This window comes from Triplophysa dalaica, chromosome 17 (assembly GCF_015846415.1).
Source record: "Triplophysa dalaica isolate WHDGS20190420 chromosome 17, ASM1584641v1, whole genome shotgun sequence".
Classification (NCBI taxonomy): domain Eukaryota; kingdom Metazoa; phylum Chordata; class Actinopteri; order Cypriniformes; family Nemacheilidae; genus Triplophysa; species Triplophysa dalaica.
Genome location: NC_079558.1, coordinates 21227696 through 21248936, shown reverse-complemented (window position 1 = coordinate 21248936; position 21241 = coordinate 21227696). Strand labels below are relative to the sequence as shown.

General features: G+C 36.4%; 1 protein-coding gene and 3 long non-coding RNA genes across 4 annotated transcripts in view; 3 read left to right on the top strand and 1 right to left on the bottom strand.

Annotated features, from left to right (window-relative positions):
* The window catches only part of LOC130438685 (deleted in malignant brain tumors 1 protein-like), a 28546-nt gene that overhangs the window by 4590 nt on the left and 2715 nt on the right, over positions 1-21241 (bottom strand). Inside the window, exons 7-20 of the mRNA XM_056770766.1 lie at positions 16895-16967; positions 16765-16791; positions 16314-16619; positions 15931-16236; positions 15864-15874; positions 10228-10300; positions 10098-10124; positions 9622-9952; positions 9264-9562; positions 9197-9207; positions 3559-3631; positions 3429-3455; positions 2953-3283; positions 2595-2893 (exon numbers count right to left, since the gene is read on the bottom strand). Of these exons, the coding sequence (XP_056626744.1) occupies positions 2595-2893; positions 2953-3283; positions 3429-3455; positions 3559-3631; positions 9197-9207; positions 9264-9562; positions 9622-9952; positions 10098-10124; positions 10228-10300; positions 15864-15874; positions 15931-16236; positions 16314-16619; positions 16765-16791; positions 16895-16967 (2194 nt within the window). The remainder of the gene's footprint in view (positions 1-2594; positions 2894-2952; positions 3284-3428; positions 3456-3558; positions 3632-9196; positions 9208-9263; positions 9563-9621; positions 9953-10097; positions 10125-10227; positions 10301-15863; positions 15875-15930; positions 16237-16313; positions 16620-16764; positions 16792-16894; positions 16968-21241) is intronic.
* On the top strand, positions 3820-5615 carry LOC130438821 (uncharacterized). Its single transcript, XR_008909380.1, has 3 exons — positions 3820-4321; positions 5048-5134; positions 5252-5615. It is a non-coding gene; the product is annotated as an uncharacterized LOC130438821 (long non-coding RNA).
* LOC130438822 (uncharacterized) lies at positions 10487-12282 on the top strand. The gene is made up of 3 exons (XR_008909381.1): positions 10487-10988; positions 11715-11801; positions 11919-12282. It is a non-coding gene; the product is annotated as an uncharacterized LOC130438822 (long non-coding RNA).
* Positions 17154-18928, top strand: LOC130438824 (uncharacterized). The gene is made up of 3 exons (XR_008909383.1): positions 17154-17655; positions 18382-18468; positions 18586-18928. It is a non-coding gene; the product is annotated as an uncharacterized LOC130438824 (long non-coding RNA).

Genomic DNA, 21241 nt, shown 5'->3' with positions numbered 1-21241 from the left:
ATTTACCATTTTACAATAAGACACACAGGTGTATTATAATCGTTATAAAGAATGTCTGCGACAATTGTTGGACGCAGGATATATCACGTCGGTGTCCGAATTTTTCCCATTTTCATTCACTTCTTCCCCATATAGTGGACTATTTGGCATTCTATATATAGGGAAGAGTGAACGAGTGAAACAAGTGACTTAATTCATACACAGCTAACTTGTGTCACTGTTCCCCTTATCTCCCCAGTGTTTCTCCATGGACTTCACTTCCCACGATCCTCCACGCTCCCTCACGTGTAACGGTTTGATATCCCCGCACCTGCCAGCTGTTACCCTCATCACAGAGACTGCACGTTTGCTCACCCTGAAGTGATGGGAGAAACGAAGCTTTGAATCAATTGAACCGAAACATGATTCAGGTTTTCGAAGCGTTCGAAACACTACATGCACGCGACACCCACTGGGGAAAATGTTGTAGATGCATCGAGATCTCAGGCCAAACTCAATGACAGAAAATTGGAAATCATACGTTTCATTAAAAATCAGTGCATGAATTTTGGGATTTTAATTGTAGCACATTTAATTATCGTCAGAGCACTAACAAAATGTAGGAGAACCATCACTTTCCCCTTTTAATTATACACTGTCAAAAAAAGCTGTTTAGACAAATAAGCAATTAAAGTAAAGATAGTATTATATATCTGAAAAAGGACAATGCAATGATTTTTTTAAATGTTTCAGTGTTATGCAAAGTTAGCTCTAACTTTATTTCCAGATATTAATTGTAACGCAAGATGTTTCTTCTAAACCTCAAAGATAAATGAACAAATGAATCTTTACTGAAATATAACATTGAAGTTTACTGCCCAAAAGCATGCTTGAGCAAAGGATGCTGGGAACCGAAAATTCCCTTCAACCAGTTGTGAAATATGAACTTGTTAATATTAATAAACTCCGCAATAGGTCTTATAATATTGAGTTTAGCATTTTACTCAATGTTAAGTTGAACAGTCAGACATATAAGTCGACAATAAAACATTTTGGGGTATAAAAGTTATTTTTATCTATGGTTAAATAAAACTAACAACAGTTCATATTTTTAAGTGTGTGAGGCCGAGAACAGTGTTCGGTGTTGGTCTCTGCAGCCCACAACAGAGCAGTTAGCATGCTTGGCTTTCTTTTGCCATGGTGTACAAAACGAATTCACGCATGTCACTTGCAAAAACAAAAAATGGTGGCAGTGGCGGACACGTTCAGAAAAAAGGACTGTAATAAGAACGGCAACCTACTTCAGAAAGGGAGCAAAATCTGGATCAAGTACTCAGATACCCAAGTGGTGATTCTTTTCTCATGTCATGTTGGTGTTTCTCTTCCTTGAGATGTCACTCGTGAAGTCCATGGCTCTGACCAGTGCAGTCATGTCACAAACTCAAGCCAAGCCAAAGCTTGTCCTGGAGATTATTATGTCTACAAACTGACCAAACCGTGCGATCGCAGGCCCTGTATATTGTGCAGGTACCTTCTGCTCATAGACTTGACATGTTTATCATTGTATATAGGTAACATCATCCTGATCGCATTTGCAATCAAATCTAATATAGATTATTTAAACACTTCATTTCCCAAAATACTTCAGCACTCCAAGTGTGGACCTCTGTGACAACTACACCAGTTTGGATAAACCCTGGAGATCCACTGATCATAATTACAACCACCAAAACATTTGTTTCGTCTATACTACTAGGTACTTTTACAATACAGACTGGGTTGAAAAGAATTTCATTGACTAAAACAATAGATAATTCTGACAAATGCGCAAACCTAGTCGACTGAAACTTGACATTAGAAAAGGAGAACAACAGCTTGACAAAAGACTAAAACAGGCCAGCATAAACAGTCTCCCATTCAAACTAAGATTAACAACTTAAACCTTGAAGGCAAACAAAAGCCTTTTCAACTATAGGGCCATTCATATTTCACATCTGAAACGACAAATCTTATCTTTGTGGGAAAACTGGACCTTTAAGGGTGTCATCAGCAAATGATAGACCTGCATAAATATCCAAATAGAAGCGATATTTTGATTAGTCAATGGAGCTTTCAGTCACACACAAAAAAAAGACATTACAAGCAATATTAATAGGATGCCATTTATTTCATATTAATCTGTTGTTGTCAGTGCCGCTGCTGTCGGTGCCGTTATCAGTTCAGCTAGACAAAAAAAATTTGGTAATCAGAAAGAAGGTTTAAGCTCCAAAGTATTATAACAAAACCTGCCTTATTTTGTTCTCAAGACATTAGGGATTATTATGTAGCAGCCTAATAGTATATAAAAGCTTTAAACTGTTCCATTATAAACTGGTAAATGTTTCTAAGGGGAAATGAGTAATAGATGCTTTTTGTAAAGCACCTACTACAAGTAAGCTCCAGTCACTTGAGTTTCAAAAATGTTGTGGTCCTGCTGTAAAGCCTTTAAGGACTGTTCAGTAGAGCACCATCAGGGGTGCTCCATCAAAACCAACCTGCTCAACCTTACTGCAAGAAACACTAAAATACAGCATGAAAAACACCACACTTCATTTAAATAATAATGTTCAACTCACCCTGGCAGATTACTCCAGCATCTTCATCATGTTCATGGTTGTGAGTTCCCCATGGTGGTGCGAAGCAGTTTTGTAGTGACGTTTCATTTCCTGTACACGCCACATTATCCAACCATATCGGTCCTGTACCTTGTCCAAAATAAGAACTGTCCGTTGCCTCTATAGCAGCACCACAGCCCAGCTGTTGACACACCACTGCAGCATCTTTTAGATCCCAACCATCATCACAAACAGTTCCCCAAACTCCTTCATGAAGAATCTCCACTCTTCCAGAACACTCACTGCTCCCATTCACCAGCCTGATATCTATCATCAACAAAATCAATATGAACATGTCACTACAGGATGGACGCCACACTTCATTTTAATGAGGTTTAACTCACCTTGGCAGATGACTCCAGCATCTTCATCGTGATCATGGTTGTGACTTCCCCATGGTGGTGCGAAGCAGTTTTCCAGTGACGTTTCATTCCCTGTACACCCCACATTATCCAACCATATCGGTCCTGAACCTTGTCCAAAATAAGAACTGCCCTTTGCCTCTATAGCAGCACCACAGCCCAGCTGTCGACACACCACTGAAGCATCCGATAGATCCCAACCATCATCACAAACAGTTCCCCAAACTCCTTCATGAAGAACCTCAAATCTTCCAGAACACATGTTGGTACCATTCGCCAGCCTGATATCTATTAGCATCACAATCAATATGAACATGGAAGAATGTCAATGTTTTAAATGCTATGACCCCTATTCTTATTATTGAGAAACATGTAAAGCGTAATCATAAAACGATTAATGTAGTGGGGTACACATCATCAGCCGACATATTACCTGTTCCTCGCCCCATTGCAATATCGCCTGCAAATAAACAATATGCGCATAATAGGTTAATTTAACAAATGGAAAGTTATATTTATGAAAGCTGCCTACTGGTGCTGTGTTTTAAAGGTGTAAAACTCACCATTTATCAGCAGAAGTATCAACACACAGAAGAAGATCTGAAACCTCATTGTGACAAGTGTTGCCTCCGACACCTGCATAAATGCACAATAAAACGTGATATATATATATATATATATATATATATATATATATATATATATATGTTGTTTTCAATAAAAAAATATGAATCACATCGAATTAAATAAGCAGCCTACAATATACAGATTAGTTGGCCAATTTGCAAACGATAAATGAGAAAGCCTTTTGTCTTTACCTGTAACTGTACTTTACCGCTTCAGCGTGACTTCTCTCTTCAACAAGTTAACCAACACACACTGATGCTGATCGGAATCCTTTATATACTGCTCGATGTGGGTCGACCGCAGCTGAAACCAAAATTATTTCCAGGTGTAACAATTATCAATCACAGTCGCAATCAACTGTTAACTATTTTCATGAGTCACTATTGTTTCAGCATGGATTCGCCCACTATCTCCTATATAGTGAACAATTTCGGACAATGACGTAATATATCCTGAAAAATGCTGGGTTATTTGTTTAACCCAACAGCTGGGTTGAGCCTGTTGGGTCATTTTGTTCGGTTATTTTCTTAGTGTTGGGTCATTTTTTGAGTAACCCAAACGCTGGGTTACCAGTCTGGTCCAATTGAGTGACAGTTGAGAGAGTAAACCCCTCCCACTCCTCTACGCATCAGACAAACTTTACCTTCGCGGGCATTTTGATCCACTTCATCTCGGAAAGCTGTTATTCGGAGAATAAAAGTATGTTTTACGAGTTTTTAATGTATAAAACTATTACTGTAAAAAAAAATGCAAAAGTATGCAAAATTCGGCTGTTCGCATTAGGTTTGAAAGTAACGTTACAATCTAGCTTCGTTAGCTTTGGATAGCTAGTCTGTAACGTTATGCCCACGTTGTTCTAATTTACAGCTTTTTAATCATTTAAACTTCCTTTTTGGTGAACATTTCCTCTGAAATGTGTGACTTGTGTGAGGAATTTAGTTCAGTAACTTACGCAACTTGATATTAGTTTAAGGTCGACACGAGAGCGTCGTGTCAAAAGCAAACATCCAGCAATTTTTTTTTATAAATACCGCTAATGTTCGGTGACGGAACTTAGATTTAAGAGTCTTTTAGACGAGAATGTAGTTGTTAAGAACACAAATACGTGATTTATATATAAACATAACGCCTCTTTGAGAATTTGTTAAGACGCTGTCGGAGGTGTGAGCTTCAGGCTGTCAGCGGTCGTGTCTCCGTGGAGAGCAGCTCTATCTCGGCCATTGCTTCGGGAATAGCCGCTGGCTCTTATAACGTTAGTGGTTAACAATGCGATATAGTTAAGTTTGGGTATATGAGACGAACAATTGTTGCTCCCGAGTGTGTCGAATTAGTGAAGAGTTGTTTTAACGTTTATAATATTATTTTTTAAGACTGTATTTCACTTTCTGTACTAGAGCCCACTCTTCTTTCACCCCCCACTGACAGGTTGCAGAATAACAGCTAATATTAATGGATCATTCTATTCAAGAAAATGTCAACTGGAACTTGGATGTTTTCATAACAGGCTTAAAGGTAAACATTATTTAGGTAAAATGTTAATGTACTTCTTTATATGTTTATTATAATCCATTGTGCTCTGGGTAGGCCAGTTTCCTTACATTCTTCTCTTGTCTCTTTTTCTCTTTCTAGATGTACAAATTGATAAAGAAACCCTCCTGCTGGACATCCACTTCCAAAAGTGCACACCACACTGTTGTCTACAACTCCCAGGAAAAGAATCCTCTTCAGTAAGACTGCTCCGTGGATATTTTAGGTTAAGCAGTGCTGAAACCGAAAGAACTAACACTATTTAAAATGTTTTGTGAGTTTATATGAAGAGGAAAGTTACGGTGTCCCTTTTTCACATCCATAACGCTTGTTTATTTCTTTTTTTATAGAAAACTTGTGCATAGACTTATATTTTATCATATAAATGCGGTTCTATTAACAAGGGTTTAGTAAAATACTTTTTAAAGTGTTTTGAAGTGTTAAGTTGTCTAACTGTTTATATTTACTTGCGCCACTTTAATAACCTTGTTAAATGTATATGTTAAAATCTAAACTAATGTAATTTATTGAAATTAATTTTCTTTAAATATGTATAAACATACATTTCATCAAAGTGTTTTATATGCCATTTTATTGTTCATTGAACATAACATATTGCATGTTTTTATGAATTCCTTTTGTCTTGCAATTTGATCCTTAATAAAACTATTGATTCTTACTGATGCCTCGAGTATTTCTCTGTGATTTTGTTATTATTTTTAAACATTTCGGGTTTGTTTTAAACCATCAATGTAATTTTTAAGCAAAAGTTGATTTAAATGAAACAACCCAGCATGTTGGGTCAAAGATTTAACCCAACTGGCTGGGTTAAAATAACCCAACGCTGGGTTTGTCCATATTTGACCCAATGTTGGGTTACCAAAATAACCCAAATTGGGTTGTTTTAACCCAGCCTTTTTTTAGAGTGTATACGTGACATTCTTCACAACGATTATTACACCTGTGTGGCTTTATGGATTTTTTTAATGATAAAGTTCATTGTTACATTATTTGTCACCTTTATTACATAAGTTTTAAATAAAGAGAACAAAACAAAAGATTGCCACGTTTATGTAGAATTACATTGCATAAAGGGAACTTAAATGATTACATATATTTAAAATAAAACACTGATATTTATAACATTCATTTAATCTGTTTATTTTCAAAAAGTAGAAAACTAACTGTAAACATGAACAAACACAAGTCTATAAACGTACACTTGTGGCATTAACAGTCACTCCGGCTAATTCGAATCAGACCTTCGCATTGTATCATGGGAAATATGAATGAGCGAGTGTGCATCGGATGTTTGTTCTTGTTGACACTTATTTTCTATTTTTTGAGAATACACAGATTAAATGAATGATAATAATATCAGTGTTTTATTTTAAATATATTAAGTCATTTTATTTAACGTAATGCAATGTAACGTTAAGTGTAAATAAACATGGCAAATATTTATTTTGTTCTCTTTGTCAAAAATAATATAATAAACGTGACAAATAATGCAACAATGAAATTTACCATTTTACAATAAGACACACAGGTGTATTATAATCGTTATAAAGAATGTCTGCGACAATTGTTGGACGCAGGATATATCACGTCAGTGTCCGAATTTTTCCCATTTTCATTCACTTCTTCCCCATATAGTGGACTATTTGGCATTCTATATATAGGGAAGAGTGAACGAGTGAAACAAGTGACTTAATTCATACACAGCTAACTTGTGTCACTGTTCCCCTTATCTCCCCAGTGTTTCTCCATGGACTTCACTTCCCACGATCCTCCACGCTCCCTCACGTGTAACGGTTTGATATCCCCGCACCTGCCAGCTGTTACCCTCATCACAGAGACTGCACGTTTGCTCACCCTGAAGTGATGGGAGAAACGAAGCTTTGAATCAATTGAACCGAAACATGATTCAGGTTTTCGAAGCGTTCGAAACACTACATGCACGCGACACCCACTGGGGAAAATGTTGTAGATGCATCGAGATCTCAGGCCAAACTCAATGACAGAAAATTGGAAATCATACGTTTCATTAAAAATCAGTGCATGAATTTTGGGATTTTAATTGTAGCACATTTAATTATCGTCAGAGCTCTAACAAAATGTAGGAGAACCATCACTTTCCCCTTTTAATTATACACTGTCAAAAAAAGCTGTTTAGACAAATAAGCAATTAAAGTAAAGATAGTATTATATATCTGAAAAAGGACAATGCAATGATTTTTTTAAATGTTTCAGTGTTATGCAAAGTTAGCTCTAACTTTATTTCCAGATATTAATTGTAACGCAAGATGTTTCTTCTAAACCTCAAAGATAAATGAACAAATGAATCTTTACTGAAATATAACATTGAAGTTTACTGCCCAAAAGCATGCTTGAGCAAAGGATGCTGGGAACCGAAAATTCCCTTCAACCAGTTGTGAAATATGAACTTGTTAATATTAATAAACTCCGCAATAGGTCTTATAATATTGAGTTTAGCATTTTACTCAATGTTAAGTTGAACAGTCAGACATATAAGTCGACAATAAAACATTTTGGGGTATAAAAGTTATTTTTATCTATGGTTAAATAAAACTAACAACAGTTCATATTTTTAAGTGTGTGAGGCCGAGAACAGTGTTCGGTGTTGGTCTCTGCAGCCCACAACAGAGCAGTTAGCATGCTTGGCTTTCTTTTGCCATGGTGTACAAAACGAATTCACGCATGTCACTTGCAAAAACAAAAATGGTGGCAGTGGCGGACACGTTCAGAAAAAAGGACTGTAATAAGAACGGCAACCTACTTCAGAAAGGGAGCAAAATCTGGATCAAGTACTCAGATACCCAAGTGGTGATTCTTTTCTCATGTCATGTTGGTGTTTCTCTTCCTTGAGATGTCACTCGTGAAGTCCATGGCTCTGACCAGTGCAGTCATGTCACAAACTCAAGCCAAGCCAAAGCTTGTCCTGGAGATTATTATGTCTACAAACTGACCAAACCGTGCGATCGCAGGCCCTGTATATTGTGCAGGTACCTTCTGCTCATAGACTTGACATGTTTATCATTGTATATAGGTAACATCATCCTGATCGCATTTGCAATCAAATCTAATATAGATTATTTAAACACTTCATTTCCCAAAATACTTCAGCACTCCAAGTGTGGACCTCTGTGACAACTACACCAGTTTGGATAAACCCTGGAGATCCACTGATCATAATTACAACCACCAAAACATTTGTTTCGTCTATACTACTAGGTACTTTTACAATACAGACTGGGTTGAAAAGAATTTCATTGACTAAAACAATAGATAATTCTGACAAATGCGCAAACCTAGTCGACTGAAACTTGACATTAGAAAAGGAGAACAACAGCTTGACAAAAGACTAAAACAGGCCAGCATAAACAGTCTCCCATTCAAACTAAGATTAACAACTTAAACCTTGAAGGCAAACAAAAGCCTTTTCAACTATAGGGCCATTCATATTTCACATCTGAAACGACAAATCTTATCTTTGTGGGAAAACTGGACCTTTAAGGGTGTCATCAGCAAATGATAGACCTGCATAAATATCCAAATAGAAGCGATATTTTGATTAGTCAATGGAGCTTTCAGTCACACACAAAAAAAAGACATTACAAGCAATATTAATAGGATGCCATTTATTTCATATTAATCTGTTGTTGTCAGTGCCGCTGCTGTCGGTGCCGTTATCAGTTCAGCTAGACAAAAAAAATTTGGTAATCAGAAAGAAGGTTTAAGCTCCAAAGTATTATAACAAAACCTGCCTTATTTTGTTCTCAAGACATTAGGGATTATTATGTAGCAGCCTAATAGTATATAAAAGCTTTAAACTGTTCCATTATAAACTGGTAAATGTTTCTAAGGGGAAATGAGTAATAGATGCTTTTTGTAAAGCACCTACTACAAGTAAGCTCCAGTCACTTGAGTTTCAAAAATGTTGTGGTCCTGCTGTAAAGCCTTTAAGGACTGTTCAGTAGAGCACCATCAGGGGTGCTCCATCAAAACCAACCTGCTCAACCTTACTGCAAGAAACACTAAAATACAGCATGAAAAACACCACACTTCATTTAAATAATAATGTTCAACTCACCCTGGCAGATTACTCCAGCATCTTCATCATGTTCATGGTTGTGAGTTCCCCATGGTGGTGCGAAGCAGTTTTGTAGTGACGTTTCATTTCCTGTACACGCCACATTATCCAACCATATCGGTCCTGTACCTTGTCCAAAATAAGAACTGTCCGTTGCCTCTATAGCAGCACCACAGCCCAGCTGTTGACACACCACTGCAGCATCTTTTAGATCCCAACCATCATCACAAACAGTTCCCCAAACTCCTTCATGAAGAATCTCCACTCTTCCAGAACACTCACTGCTCCCATTCACCAGCCTGATATCTATCATCAACAAAATCAATATGAACATGTCACTACAGGATGGACGCCACACTTCATTTTAATGAGGTTTAACTCACCTTGGCAGATGACTCCAGCATCTTCATCGTGATCATGGTTGTGACTTCCCCATGGTGGTGCGAAGCAGTTTTCCAGTGACGTTTCATTCCCTGTACACCCCACATTATCCAACCATATCGGTCCTGAACCTTGTCCAAAATAAGAACTGCCCTTTGCCTCTATAGCAGCACCACAGCCCAGCTGTCGACACACCACTGAAGCATCCGATAGATCCCAACCATCATCACAAACAGTTCCCCAAACTCCTTCATGAAGAACCTCAAATCTTCCAGAACACATGTTGGTACCATTCGCCAGCCTGATATCTATTAGCATCACAATCAATATGAACATGGAAGAATGTCAATGTTTTAAATGCTATGACCCCTATTCTTATTATTGAGAAACATGTAAAGCGTAATCATAAAACGATTAATGTAGTGGGGTACACATCATCAGCCGACATATTACCTGTTCCTCGCCCCATTGCAATATCGCCTGCAAATAAACAATATGCGCATAATAGGTTAATTTAACAAATGGAAAGTTATATTTATGAAAGCTGCCTACTGGTGCTGTGTTTTAAAGGTGTAAAACTCACCATTTATCAGCAGAAGTATCAACACACAGAAGAAGATCTGAAACCTCATTGTGACAAGTGTTGCCTCCGACACCTGCATAAATGCACAATAAAACGTGATATATATATATATATATATATATATATATATATATATATATATGTTGTTTTCAATAAAAAAATATGAATCACATCGAATTAAATAAGCAGCCTACAATATACAGATTAGTTGGCCAATTTGCAAACGATAAATGAGAAAGCCTTTTGTCTTTACCTGTAACTGTACTTTACCGCTTCAGCGTGACTTCTCTCTTCAACAAGTTAACCAACACACACTGATGCTGATCGGAATCCTTTATATACTGCTCGATGTGGGTCGACCGCAGCTGAAACCAAAATTATTTCCAGGTGTAACAATTATCAATCACAGTCGCAATCAACTGTTAACTATTTTCATGAGTCACTATTGTTTCAGCATGGATTCGCCCACTATCTCCTATATAGTGAACAATTTCGGACAATGACGTAATATATCCTGAAAAATGCTGGGTTATTTGTTTAACCCAACAGCTGGGTTGAGCCTGTTGGGTCATTTTGTTCGGTTATTTTCTTAGTGTTGGGTCATTTTTTGAGTAACCCAAACGCTGGGTTACCAGTCTGGTCCAATTGAGTGACAGTTGAGAGAGTAAACCCCTCCCACTCCTCTACGCATCAGACAAACTTTACCTTCGCGGGCATTTTGATCCACTTCATCTCGGAAAGCTGTTATTCGGAGAATAAAAGTATGTTTTACGAGTTTTTAATGTATAAAACTATTACTGTAAAAAAAAATGCAAAAGTATGCAAAATTCGGCTGTTCGCATTAGGTTTGAAAGTAACGTTACAATCTAGCTTCGTTAGCTTTGGATAGCTAGTCTGTAACGTTATGCCCACGTTGTTCTAATTTACAGCTTTTTAATCATTTAAACTTCCTTTTTGGTGAACATTTCCTCTGAAATGTGTGACTTGTGTGAGGAATTTAGTTCAGTAACTTACGCAACTTGATATTAGTTTAAGGTCGACACGAGAGCGTCGTGTCAAAAGCAAACATCCAGCAATTTTTTTTTATAAATACCGCTAATGTTCGGTGACGGAACTTAGATTTAAGAGTCTTTTAGACGAGAATGTAGTTGTTAAGAACACAAATACGTGATTTATATATAAACATAACGCCTCTTTGAGAATTTGTTAAGACGCTGTCGGAGGTGTGAGCTTCAGGCTGTCAGCGGTCGTGTCTCCGTGGAGAGCAGCTCTATCTCGGCCATTGCTTCGGGAATAGCCGCTGGCTCTTATAACGTTAGTGGTTAACAATGCGATATAGTTAAGTTTGGGTATATGAGACGAACAATTGTTGCTCCCGAGTGTGTCGAATTAGTGAAGAGTTGTTTTAACGTTTATAATATTATTTTTTAAGACTGTATTTCACTTTCTGTACTAGAGCCCACTCTTCTTTCACCCCCCACTGACAGGTTGCAGAATAACAGCTAATATTAATGGATCATTCTATTCAAGAAAATGTCAACTGGAACTTGGATGTTTTCATAACAGGCTTAAAGGTAAACATTATTTAGGTAAAATGTTAATGTACTTCTTTATATGTTTATTATAATCCATTGTGCTCTGGGTAGGCCAGTTTCCTTACATTCTTCTCTTGTCTCTTTTTCTCTTTCTAGATGTACAAATTGATAAAGAAACCCTCCTGCTGGACATCCACTTCCAAAAGTGCACACCACACTGTTGTCTACAACTCCCAGGAAAAGAATCCTCTTCAGTAAGACTGCTCCGTGGATATTTTAGGTTAAGCAGTGCTGAAACCGAAAGAACTAACACTATTTAAAATGTTTTGTGAGTTTATATGAAGAGGAAAGTTACGGTGTCCCTTTTTCACATCCATAACGCTTGTTTATTTCTTTTTTTATAGAAAACTTGTGCATAGACTTATATTTTATCATATAAATGCGGTTCTATTAACAAGGGTTTAGTAAAATACTTTTTAAAGTGTTTTGAAGTGTTAAGTTGTCTAACTGTTTATATTTACTTGCGCCACTTTAATAACCTTGTTAAATGTATATGTTAAAATCTAAACTAATGTAATTTATTGAAATTAATTTTCTTTAAATATGTATAAACATACATTTCATCAAAGTGTTTTATATGCCATTTTATTGTTCATTGAACATAACATATTGCATGTTTTTATGAATTCCTTTTGTCTTGCAATTTGATCCTTAATAAAACTATTGATTCTTACTGATGCCTCGAGTATTTCTCTGTGATTTTGTTATTATTTTTAAACATTTCGGGTTTGTTTTAAACCATCAATGTAATTTTTAAGCAAAAGTTGATTTAAATGAAACAACCCAGCATGTTGGGTCAAAGATTTAACCCAACTGGCTGGGTTAAAATAACCCAACGCTGGGTTTGTCCATATTTGACCCAATGTTGGGTTACCAAAATAACCCAAATTGGGTTGTTTTAACCCAGCCTTTTTTTAGAGTGTATACGTGACATTCTTCACAACGATTATTACACCTGTGTGGCTTTATGGATTTTTTTAATGATAAAGTTCATTGTTACATTATTTGTCACCTTTATTACATAAGTTTTAAATAAAGAGAACAAAACAAAAGATTGCCACGTTTATGTAGAATTACATTGCATAAAGGGAACTTAAATGATTACATATATTTAAAATAAAACACTGATATTTATAACATTCATTTAATCTGTTTATTTTCAAAAAGTAGAAAACTAACTGTAAACATGAACAAACACAAGTCTATAAACGTACACTTGTGGCATTAACAGTCACTCCGGCTAATTCGAATCAGACCTTCGCATTGTATCATGGGAAATATGAATGAGCGAGTGTGCATCGGATGTTTGTTCTTGTTGACACTTATTTTCTATTTTTTGAGAATACACAGATTAAATGAATGATAATAATATCAGTGTTTTATTTTAAATATATTAAGTCATTTTATTTAACGTAATGCAATGTAACGTTAAGTGTAAATAAACATGGCAAATATTTATTTTGTTCTCTTTGTCAAAAATAATATAATAAACGTGACAAATAATGCAACAATGAAATTTACCATTTTACAATAAGACACACAGGTGTATTATAATCGTTATAAAGAATGTCTGCGACAATTGTTGGACGCAGGATATATCACGTCAGTGTCCGAATTTTTCCCATTTTCATTCACTTCTTCCCCATATAGTGGACTATTTGGCATTCTATATATAGGGAAGAGTGAACGAGTGAAACAAGTGACTTAATTCATACACAGCTAACTTGTGTCACTGTTCCCCTTATCTCCCCAGTGTTTCTCCATGGACTTCACTTCCCACGATCCTCCACGCTCCCTCACGTGTAACGGTTTGATATCCCCGCACCTGCCAGCTGTTACCCTCATCACAGAGACTGCACGTTTGCTCACCCTGAAGTGATGGGAGAAACGAAGCTTTGAATCAATTGAACCGAAACATGATTCAGGTTTTCGAAGCGTTCGAAACACTACATGCACGCGACACCCACTGGGGAAAATGTTGTAGATGCATCGAGATCTCAGGCCAAACTCAATGACAGAAAATTGGAAATCATACGTTTCATTAAAAATCAGTGCATGAATTTTGGGATTTTAATTGTAGCACATTTAATTATCGTCAGAGCTCTAACAAAATGTAGGAGAACCATCACTTTCCCCTTTTAATTATACACTGTCAAAAAAAGCTGTTTAGACAAATAAGCAATTAAAGTAAAGATAGTATTATATATCTGAAAAAGGACAATGCAATGATTTTTTTAAATGTTTCAGTGTTATGCAAAGTTAGCTCTAACTTTATTTCCAGATATTAATTGTAACGCAAGATGTTTCTTCTAAACCTCAAAGATAAATGAACAAATGAATCTTTACTGAAATATAACATTGAAGTTTACTGCCCAAAAGCATGCTTGAGCAAAGGATGCTGGGAACCGAAAATTCCCTTCAACCAGTTGTGAAATATGAACTTGTTAATATTAATAAACTCCGCAATAGGTCTTATAATATTGAGTTTAGCATTTTACTCAATGTTAAGTTGAACAGTCAGACATATAAGTCGACAATAAAACATTTTGGGGTATAAAAGTTATTTTTATCTATGGTTAAATAAAACTAACAACAGTTCATATTTTTAAGTGTGTGAGGCCGAGAACAGTGTTCGGTGTTGGTCTCTGCAGCCCACAACAGAGCAGTTAGCATGCTTGGCTTTCTTTTGCCATGGTGTACAAAACGAATTCACGCATGTCACTTGCAAAAACAAAAATGGTGGCAGTGGCGGACACGTTCAGAAAAAAGGACTGTAATAAGAACGGCAACCTACTTCAGAAAGGGAGCAAAATCTGGATCAAGTACTCAGATACCCAAGTGGTGATTCTTTTCTCATGTCATGTTGGTGTTTCTCTTCCTTGAGATGTCACTCGTGAAGTCCATGGCTCTGACCAGTGCAGTCATGTCACAAACTCAAGCCAAGCCAAAGCTTGTCCTGGAGATTATTATGTCTACAAACTGACCAAACCGTGCGATCGCAGGCCCTGTATATTGTGCAGGTACCTTCTGCTCATAGACTTGACATGTTTATCATTGTATATAGGTAACATCATCCTGATCGCATTTGCAATCAAATCTAATATAGATTATTTAAACACTTCATTTCCCAAAATACTTCAGCACTCCAAGTGTGGACCTCTGTGACAACTACACCAGTTTGGATAAACCCTGGAGATCCACTGATCATAATTACAACCACCAAAACATTTGTTTCGTCTATACTACTAGGTACTTTTACAATACAGACTGGGTTGAAAAGAATTTCATTGACTAAAACAATAGATAATTCTGACAAATGCGCAAACCTAGTCGACTGAAACTTGACATTAGAAAAGGAGAACAACAGCTTGACAAAAGACTAAAACAGGCCAGCATAAACAGTCTCCCATTCAAACTAAGATTAACAACTTAAACCTTGAAGGCAAACAAAAGCCTTTTCAACTATAGGGCCATTCATATTTCACATCTGAAACGACAAATCTTATCTTTGTGGGAAAACTGGACCTTTAAGGGTGTCATCAGCAAATGATAGACCTGCATAAATATCCAAATAGAAGCGATATTTTGATTAGTCAATGGAGCTTTCAGTCACACACAAAAAAAAGACATTACAAGCAATATTAATAGGATGCCATTTATTTCATATTAATCTGTTGTTGTCAGTGCCGCTGCTGTCGGTGCCGTTATCAGTTCAGCTAGACAAAAAAAATTTGGTAATCAGAAAGAAGGTTTAAGCTCCAAAGTATTATAACAAAACCTGCCTTATTTTGTTCTCAAGACATTAGGGATTATTATGTAGCAGCCTAATAGTATATAAAAGCTTTAAACTGTTCCATTATAAACTGGTAAATGTTTCTAAGGGGAAATGAGTAATAGATGCTTTTTGTAAAGCACCTACTACAAGTAAGCTCCAGTCACTTGAGTTTCAAAAATGTTGTGGTCCTGCTGTAAAGCCTTTAAGGACTGTTCAGTAGAGCACCATCAGGGGTGCTCCATCAAAACCAACCTGCTCAACCTTACTGCAAGAAACACTAAAATACAGCATGAAAAACACCACACTTCATTTAAATAATAATGTTCAACTCACCCTGGCAGATTACTCCAGCATCTTCATCATGTTCATGGTTGTGAGTTCCCCATGGAGGTGCGAAGCAGTTTTGTAGTGACGTTTCATTTCCTGTACACGCCACATTATCCAACCATATCGGTCCTGTACCTTGTCCAAAATAAGAACTGCCCGTTGCCTCTATAGCAGCACCACAGCCCAGCTGTTGACACACCACTGCAGCATCTTTTAGATCCCAACCATCATCACAAACAGTTCCCCAAACTCCTTCATGAAGAATCTCCACTCTTCCAGAACACTCACTGCTCCCATTCACCAGCCTGATATCTATCATCAACAAAATCAATATGAACATGTCACTACAGGATGGACGCCACACTTCATTTTAATGAGGTTTAACTCACCTTGGCAGATGACTCCAGCATCTTCATCGTGATCATGGTTGTGAGTTCCCCATGGTGGTGCGAAGCAGTTTTCCAGTGACGTTTCATTCCCTGTACACCCCACATTATCCAACCATATCGGTCCTGAACCTTGTCCAAAATAAGAACTGCCCTTTGCCTCTATAGCAGCACCACAGCCCAGCTGTCGACACACCACTGAAGCATCCGATAGATCCCAACCATCATCACAAACAGTTCCCCAAACTCCTTCATGAAGAACCTCAAATCTTCCAGAACACATGTTGGTACCATTCGCCAGCCTGATATCTATTAGCATCACAATCAATATGAACATGGAAGAATGTCAATGTTTTAAATGCTATGACCCCTATTCTTATTATTGAGAAACATGTAAAGCGTAATCATAAAACGATTAATGTAGTGGGGTACACATCATCAGCCGACATATTACCTGTTCCTCGCCCCATTGCAATATCGCCTGCAAATAAACAATATGCGCATAATAGGTTAATTTAACAAATGGAAAGTTATATTTATGAAAGCTGCCTACTGGTGCTGTGTTTTAAAGGTGTAAAACTCACCATTTATCAGCAGAAGTATCAACACACAGAAGAAGATCTGAAACCTCATTGTGACAAGTGTTGCCTCCGACACCTGCATAAATGCACAATAAAACGTGATATATATATATATATATATATATATATATATATATATATATTTGTTGTTTTCAATAAAAAAATATGAATCACATCGAATTAAATAAGCAGCCTACAATATACAGATTAGTTGGCCAATTTGCAAACGATAAATGAGAAAGCCTTTTGTCTTTACCTGTAACTGTACTTTACCGCTTCAGCGTGACTTCTCTCTTCAACAAGTTAACCAACACACACTGATGCTGATCGGAATCCTTTATATACTGCTCGATGTGGGTCGACCGCAGCTGAAACCAAAATTATTTCCAGGTGTAACAATTATCAATCACAGTCGCAATCAACTGTTAACTATTTTCATGAGTCACTATTGTTTCAGCATGGATTCGCCCACTATCTCCTATATAGTGAACAATTTCGGACAATGACGTAATATATCCTGAAAAATGCTGGGTTATTTGTTTAACCCAACAGCTGGGTTGAGCCTGTTGGGTCATTTTGTTCGGTTATTTTCTTAGTGTTGGGTCATTTTTTGAGTAACCCAAACGCTGGGTTACCAGTCTGGTCCAATTGAGTGACAGTTGAGAGAGTAAACCCCTCCCACTCCTCTACGCATCAGACAAACTTTACCTTCGCGGGCATTTTGATCCACTTCATCTCGGAAAGCTGTTATTCGGAGAATAAAAGTATGTTTTACGAGTTTTTAATGTATAAAACTATTACTGTAAAAAAAAATGCAAAAGTATGCAAAATTCGGCTGTTCGCATTAGGTTTGAAAGTAACGTTACAATCTAGCTTCGTTAGCTTTGGATAGCTAGTCTGTAACGTTATGCCCACGTTGTTCTAATTTACAGCTTTTTAATCATTTAAACTTCCTTTTTGGTGAACATTTCCTCTGAAATGTGTGACTTGTGTGAGGAATTTAGTTCAGTAACTTACGCAACTTGATATTAGTTTAAGGTCGACACGAGAGCGTCGTGTCAAAAGCAAACATCCAGCAATTTTTTTTTATAAATACCGCTAATGTTCGGTGACGGAACTTAGATTTAAGAGTCTTTTAGACGAGAATGTAGTTGTTAAGAACACAAATACGTGATTTATATATAAACATAACGCCTCTTTGAGAATTTGTTAAGACGCTGTCGGAGGTGTGAGCTTCAGGCTGTCAGCGGTCGTGTCTCCGTGGAGAGCAGCTCTATCTCGGCCATTGCTTCGGGAATAGCCGCTGGCTCTTATAACGTTAGTGGTTAACAATGCGATATAGTTAAGTTTGGGTATATGAGACGAACAATTGTTGCTCCCGAGTGTGTCGAATTAGTGAAGAGTTGTTTTAACGTTTATAATATTATTTTTTAAGACTGTATTTCACTTTCTGTACTAGAGCCCACTCTTCTTTCACCCCCCACTGACAGGTTGCAGAATAACAGCTAATATTAATGGATCATTCTATTCAAGAAAATGTCAACTGGAACTTGGATGTTTTCATAACAGGCTTAAAGGTAAACATTATTTAGGTAAAATGTTAATGTACTTCTTTATATGTTTATTATAATCCATTGTGCTCTGGGTAGGCCAGTTTCCTTACATTCTTCTCTTGTCTCTTTTTCTCTTTCTAGATGTACAAATTGATAAAGAAACCCTCCTGCTGGACATCCACTTCCAAAAGTGCACACCACACTGTTGTCTACAACTCCCAGGAAAAGAATCCTCTTCAGTAAGACTGCTCCGTGGATATTTTAGGTTAAGCAGTGCTGAAACCGAAAGAACTAACACTATTTAAAATGTTTTGTGAGTTTATATGAAGAGGAAAGTTACGGTGTCCCTTTTTCACATCCATAACGCTTGTTTATTTCTTTTTTTATAGAAAACTTGTGCATAGACTTATATTTTATCATATAAATGCGGTTCTATTAACAAGGGTTTAGTAAAATACTTTTTAAAGTGTTTTGAAGTGTTAAGTTGTCTAACTGTTTATATTTACTTGCACCACTTTAATAACCTTGTTAAATGTATATGTTAAAATCTAAACTAATGTAATTTATTGAAATTAATTTTCTTTAAATATGTATAAACATACATTTCATCAAAGTGTTTTATATGCCATTTTATTGTTCATTGAACATAACATATTGCATGTTTTTATGAATTCCTTTTGTCTTGCAATTTGATCCTTAATAAAACTATTGATTCTTACTGATGCCTCGAGTATTTCTCTGTGATTTTGTTATTATTTTTAAACATTTCGGGTTTGTTTTAAACCATCAATGTAATTTTTAAGCAAAAGTTGATTTAAATGAAACAACCCAGCATGTTGGGTCAAAGATTTAACCCAACTGGCTGGGTTAAAATAACCCAACGCTGGGTTTGTCCATATTTGACCCAATGTTGGGTTACCAAAATAACCCAAATTGGGTTGTTTTAACCCAGCCTTTTTTTAGAGTGTATACGTGACATTCTTCACAACGATTATTACACCTGTGTGGCTTTATGGATTTTTTTAATGATAAAGTTCATTGTTACATTATTTGTCACCTTTATTACATAAGTTTTAAATAAAGAGAACAAAACAAAAGATTGCCACGTTTATGTAGAATTACATTGCATAAAGGGAACTTAAATGATTACATATATTTAAAATAAAACACTGATATTTATAACATTCATTTAATCTGTTTATTTTCAAAAAGTAGAAAACTAACTGTAAACATGAACAAACACAAGTCTATAAACGTACACTTGTGGCATTAACAGTCACTCCGGCTAATTCTAATCAGACCTTCGCATTGTATCATGGGAAATATGAATGAGCGAGTGTGCATCGGATGTTTGTTCTTGTTGACACTTATTTTCTAATTTTTGAGAATAAACAGATTAAACGAATGATAATAATATCAGTGTTTTATTTTAAATATATTAAGTCATTTTATTTAACGTAATGCAATGTAACGTTAAGTGTAAATAAACATGGCAAATATTTATTTTGTTCTCTTTGTCAAAAATAATATAATAAACGTGACAAATAATGCAACAATGAAATTTACCATTTTACAATAAGACACACAGGTGTATTATAATCGTTATAAAGAATGTCTGCGACAATTGTTGGACGCAGGATATATCACGTCAGTGTCCGAATTTTTCCCATTTTCATTCACTTCTTCCCCATATAGTGGACTATTTGGCATTCTATATATAGGGAAGAGTGAACGAGTGAAACAAGTGACTTAATTCATACACAGCTAACTTGTGTCACTGTTCCCCTTATCTCCCCAGTGTTTCTCCATGGACTTCACTTCCCACGATCCTCCACGCTCCCTCACGTGTAACGGTTTGATATCCCCGCACCTGCCAGCTGTTACCCTCATCACAGAGACTGCACGTTTGCTCACCCTGAAGTGATGGGAGAAACGAAGCTTTGAATCAATTGAACCGAAACATGATTCAGGTTGTCGAAGCGTTCGAAACACTACATGCACGCGACACCCACTGGGGAAAATGTTGTAGATGCATCGAGATCTCAGGCCAAACTCAATGACAGAAAATTGGAAATCATACGTTTCATTAAAAATCAGTGCATGAATTTTGGGATTTTAATTGTAGCACATTTAATTATCGTCAGAGCACTAACAAAATGTAGGAGAACCATCACTTTCCCCTTTTAATTATACACTGTCAAAAAAAGCTGTTTAGACAAATAAGCAATTAAAGTAAAGATAGTATTATATATCTGAAAAAGGACAATGCAATGATTTTTTTAAATGTTTCAGTGTTATGCAAAGTTAGCTCTAACTTTATTTCCAGATATTAATTGTAACGCAAGATGTTTCTTCTAAACCTCAAAGATAAATGAACAAATGAATCTTTACTGAAATATAACATTGAAGTTTACTGCCCAAAAGCATGCTTGAGCAAAGGATGCTGGGAACCGAAAATTCCCTTCAACCAGTTGTGAAATATGAACTTGTTAATATTAATAAACTCCGCAATAGGTCTTATAATATTGAGTTTAGCATTTTACTCAATGTTAAGTTGAACAGTCAGACATATAAGTCGACAATAAAACATTTTGGGGTATAAAAGTTATTTTTATCTATGGTTAAATAAAACTAACAACAGTTCATATTTTTAAGTGTGTGAGGCAGAGAACAGTGTTCGGTGTTGGTCTCTGCAGCCCACAACAGAGCAGTTAGCATGCTTTGCTTGGCTTTCTTTTGCCATGGTGTACAAAACGAATTCACGCATGTCACTTGCAAAAACAAAAAATGGTGGCAG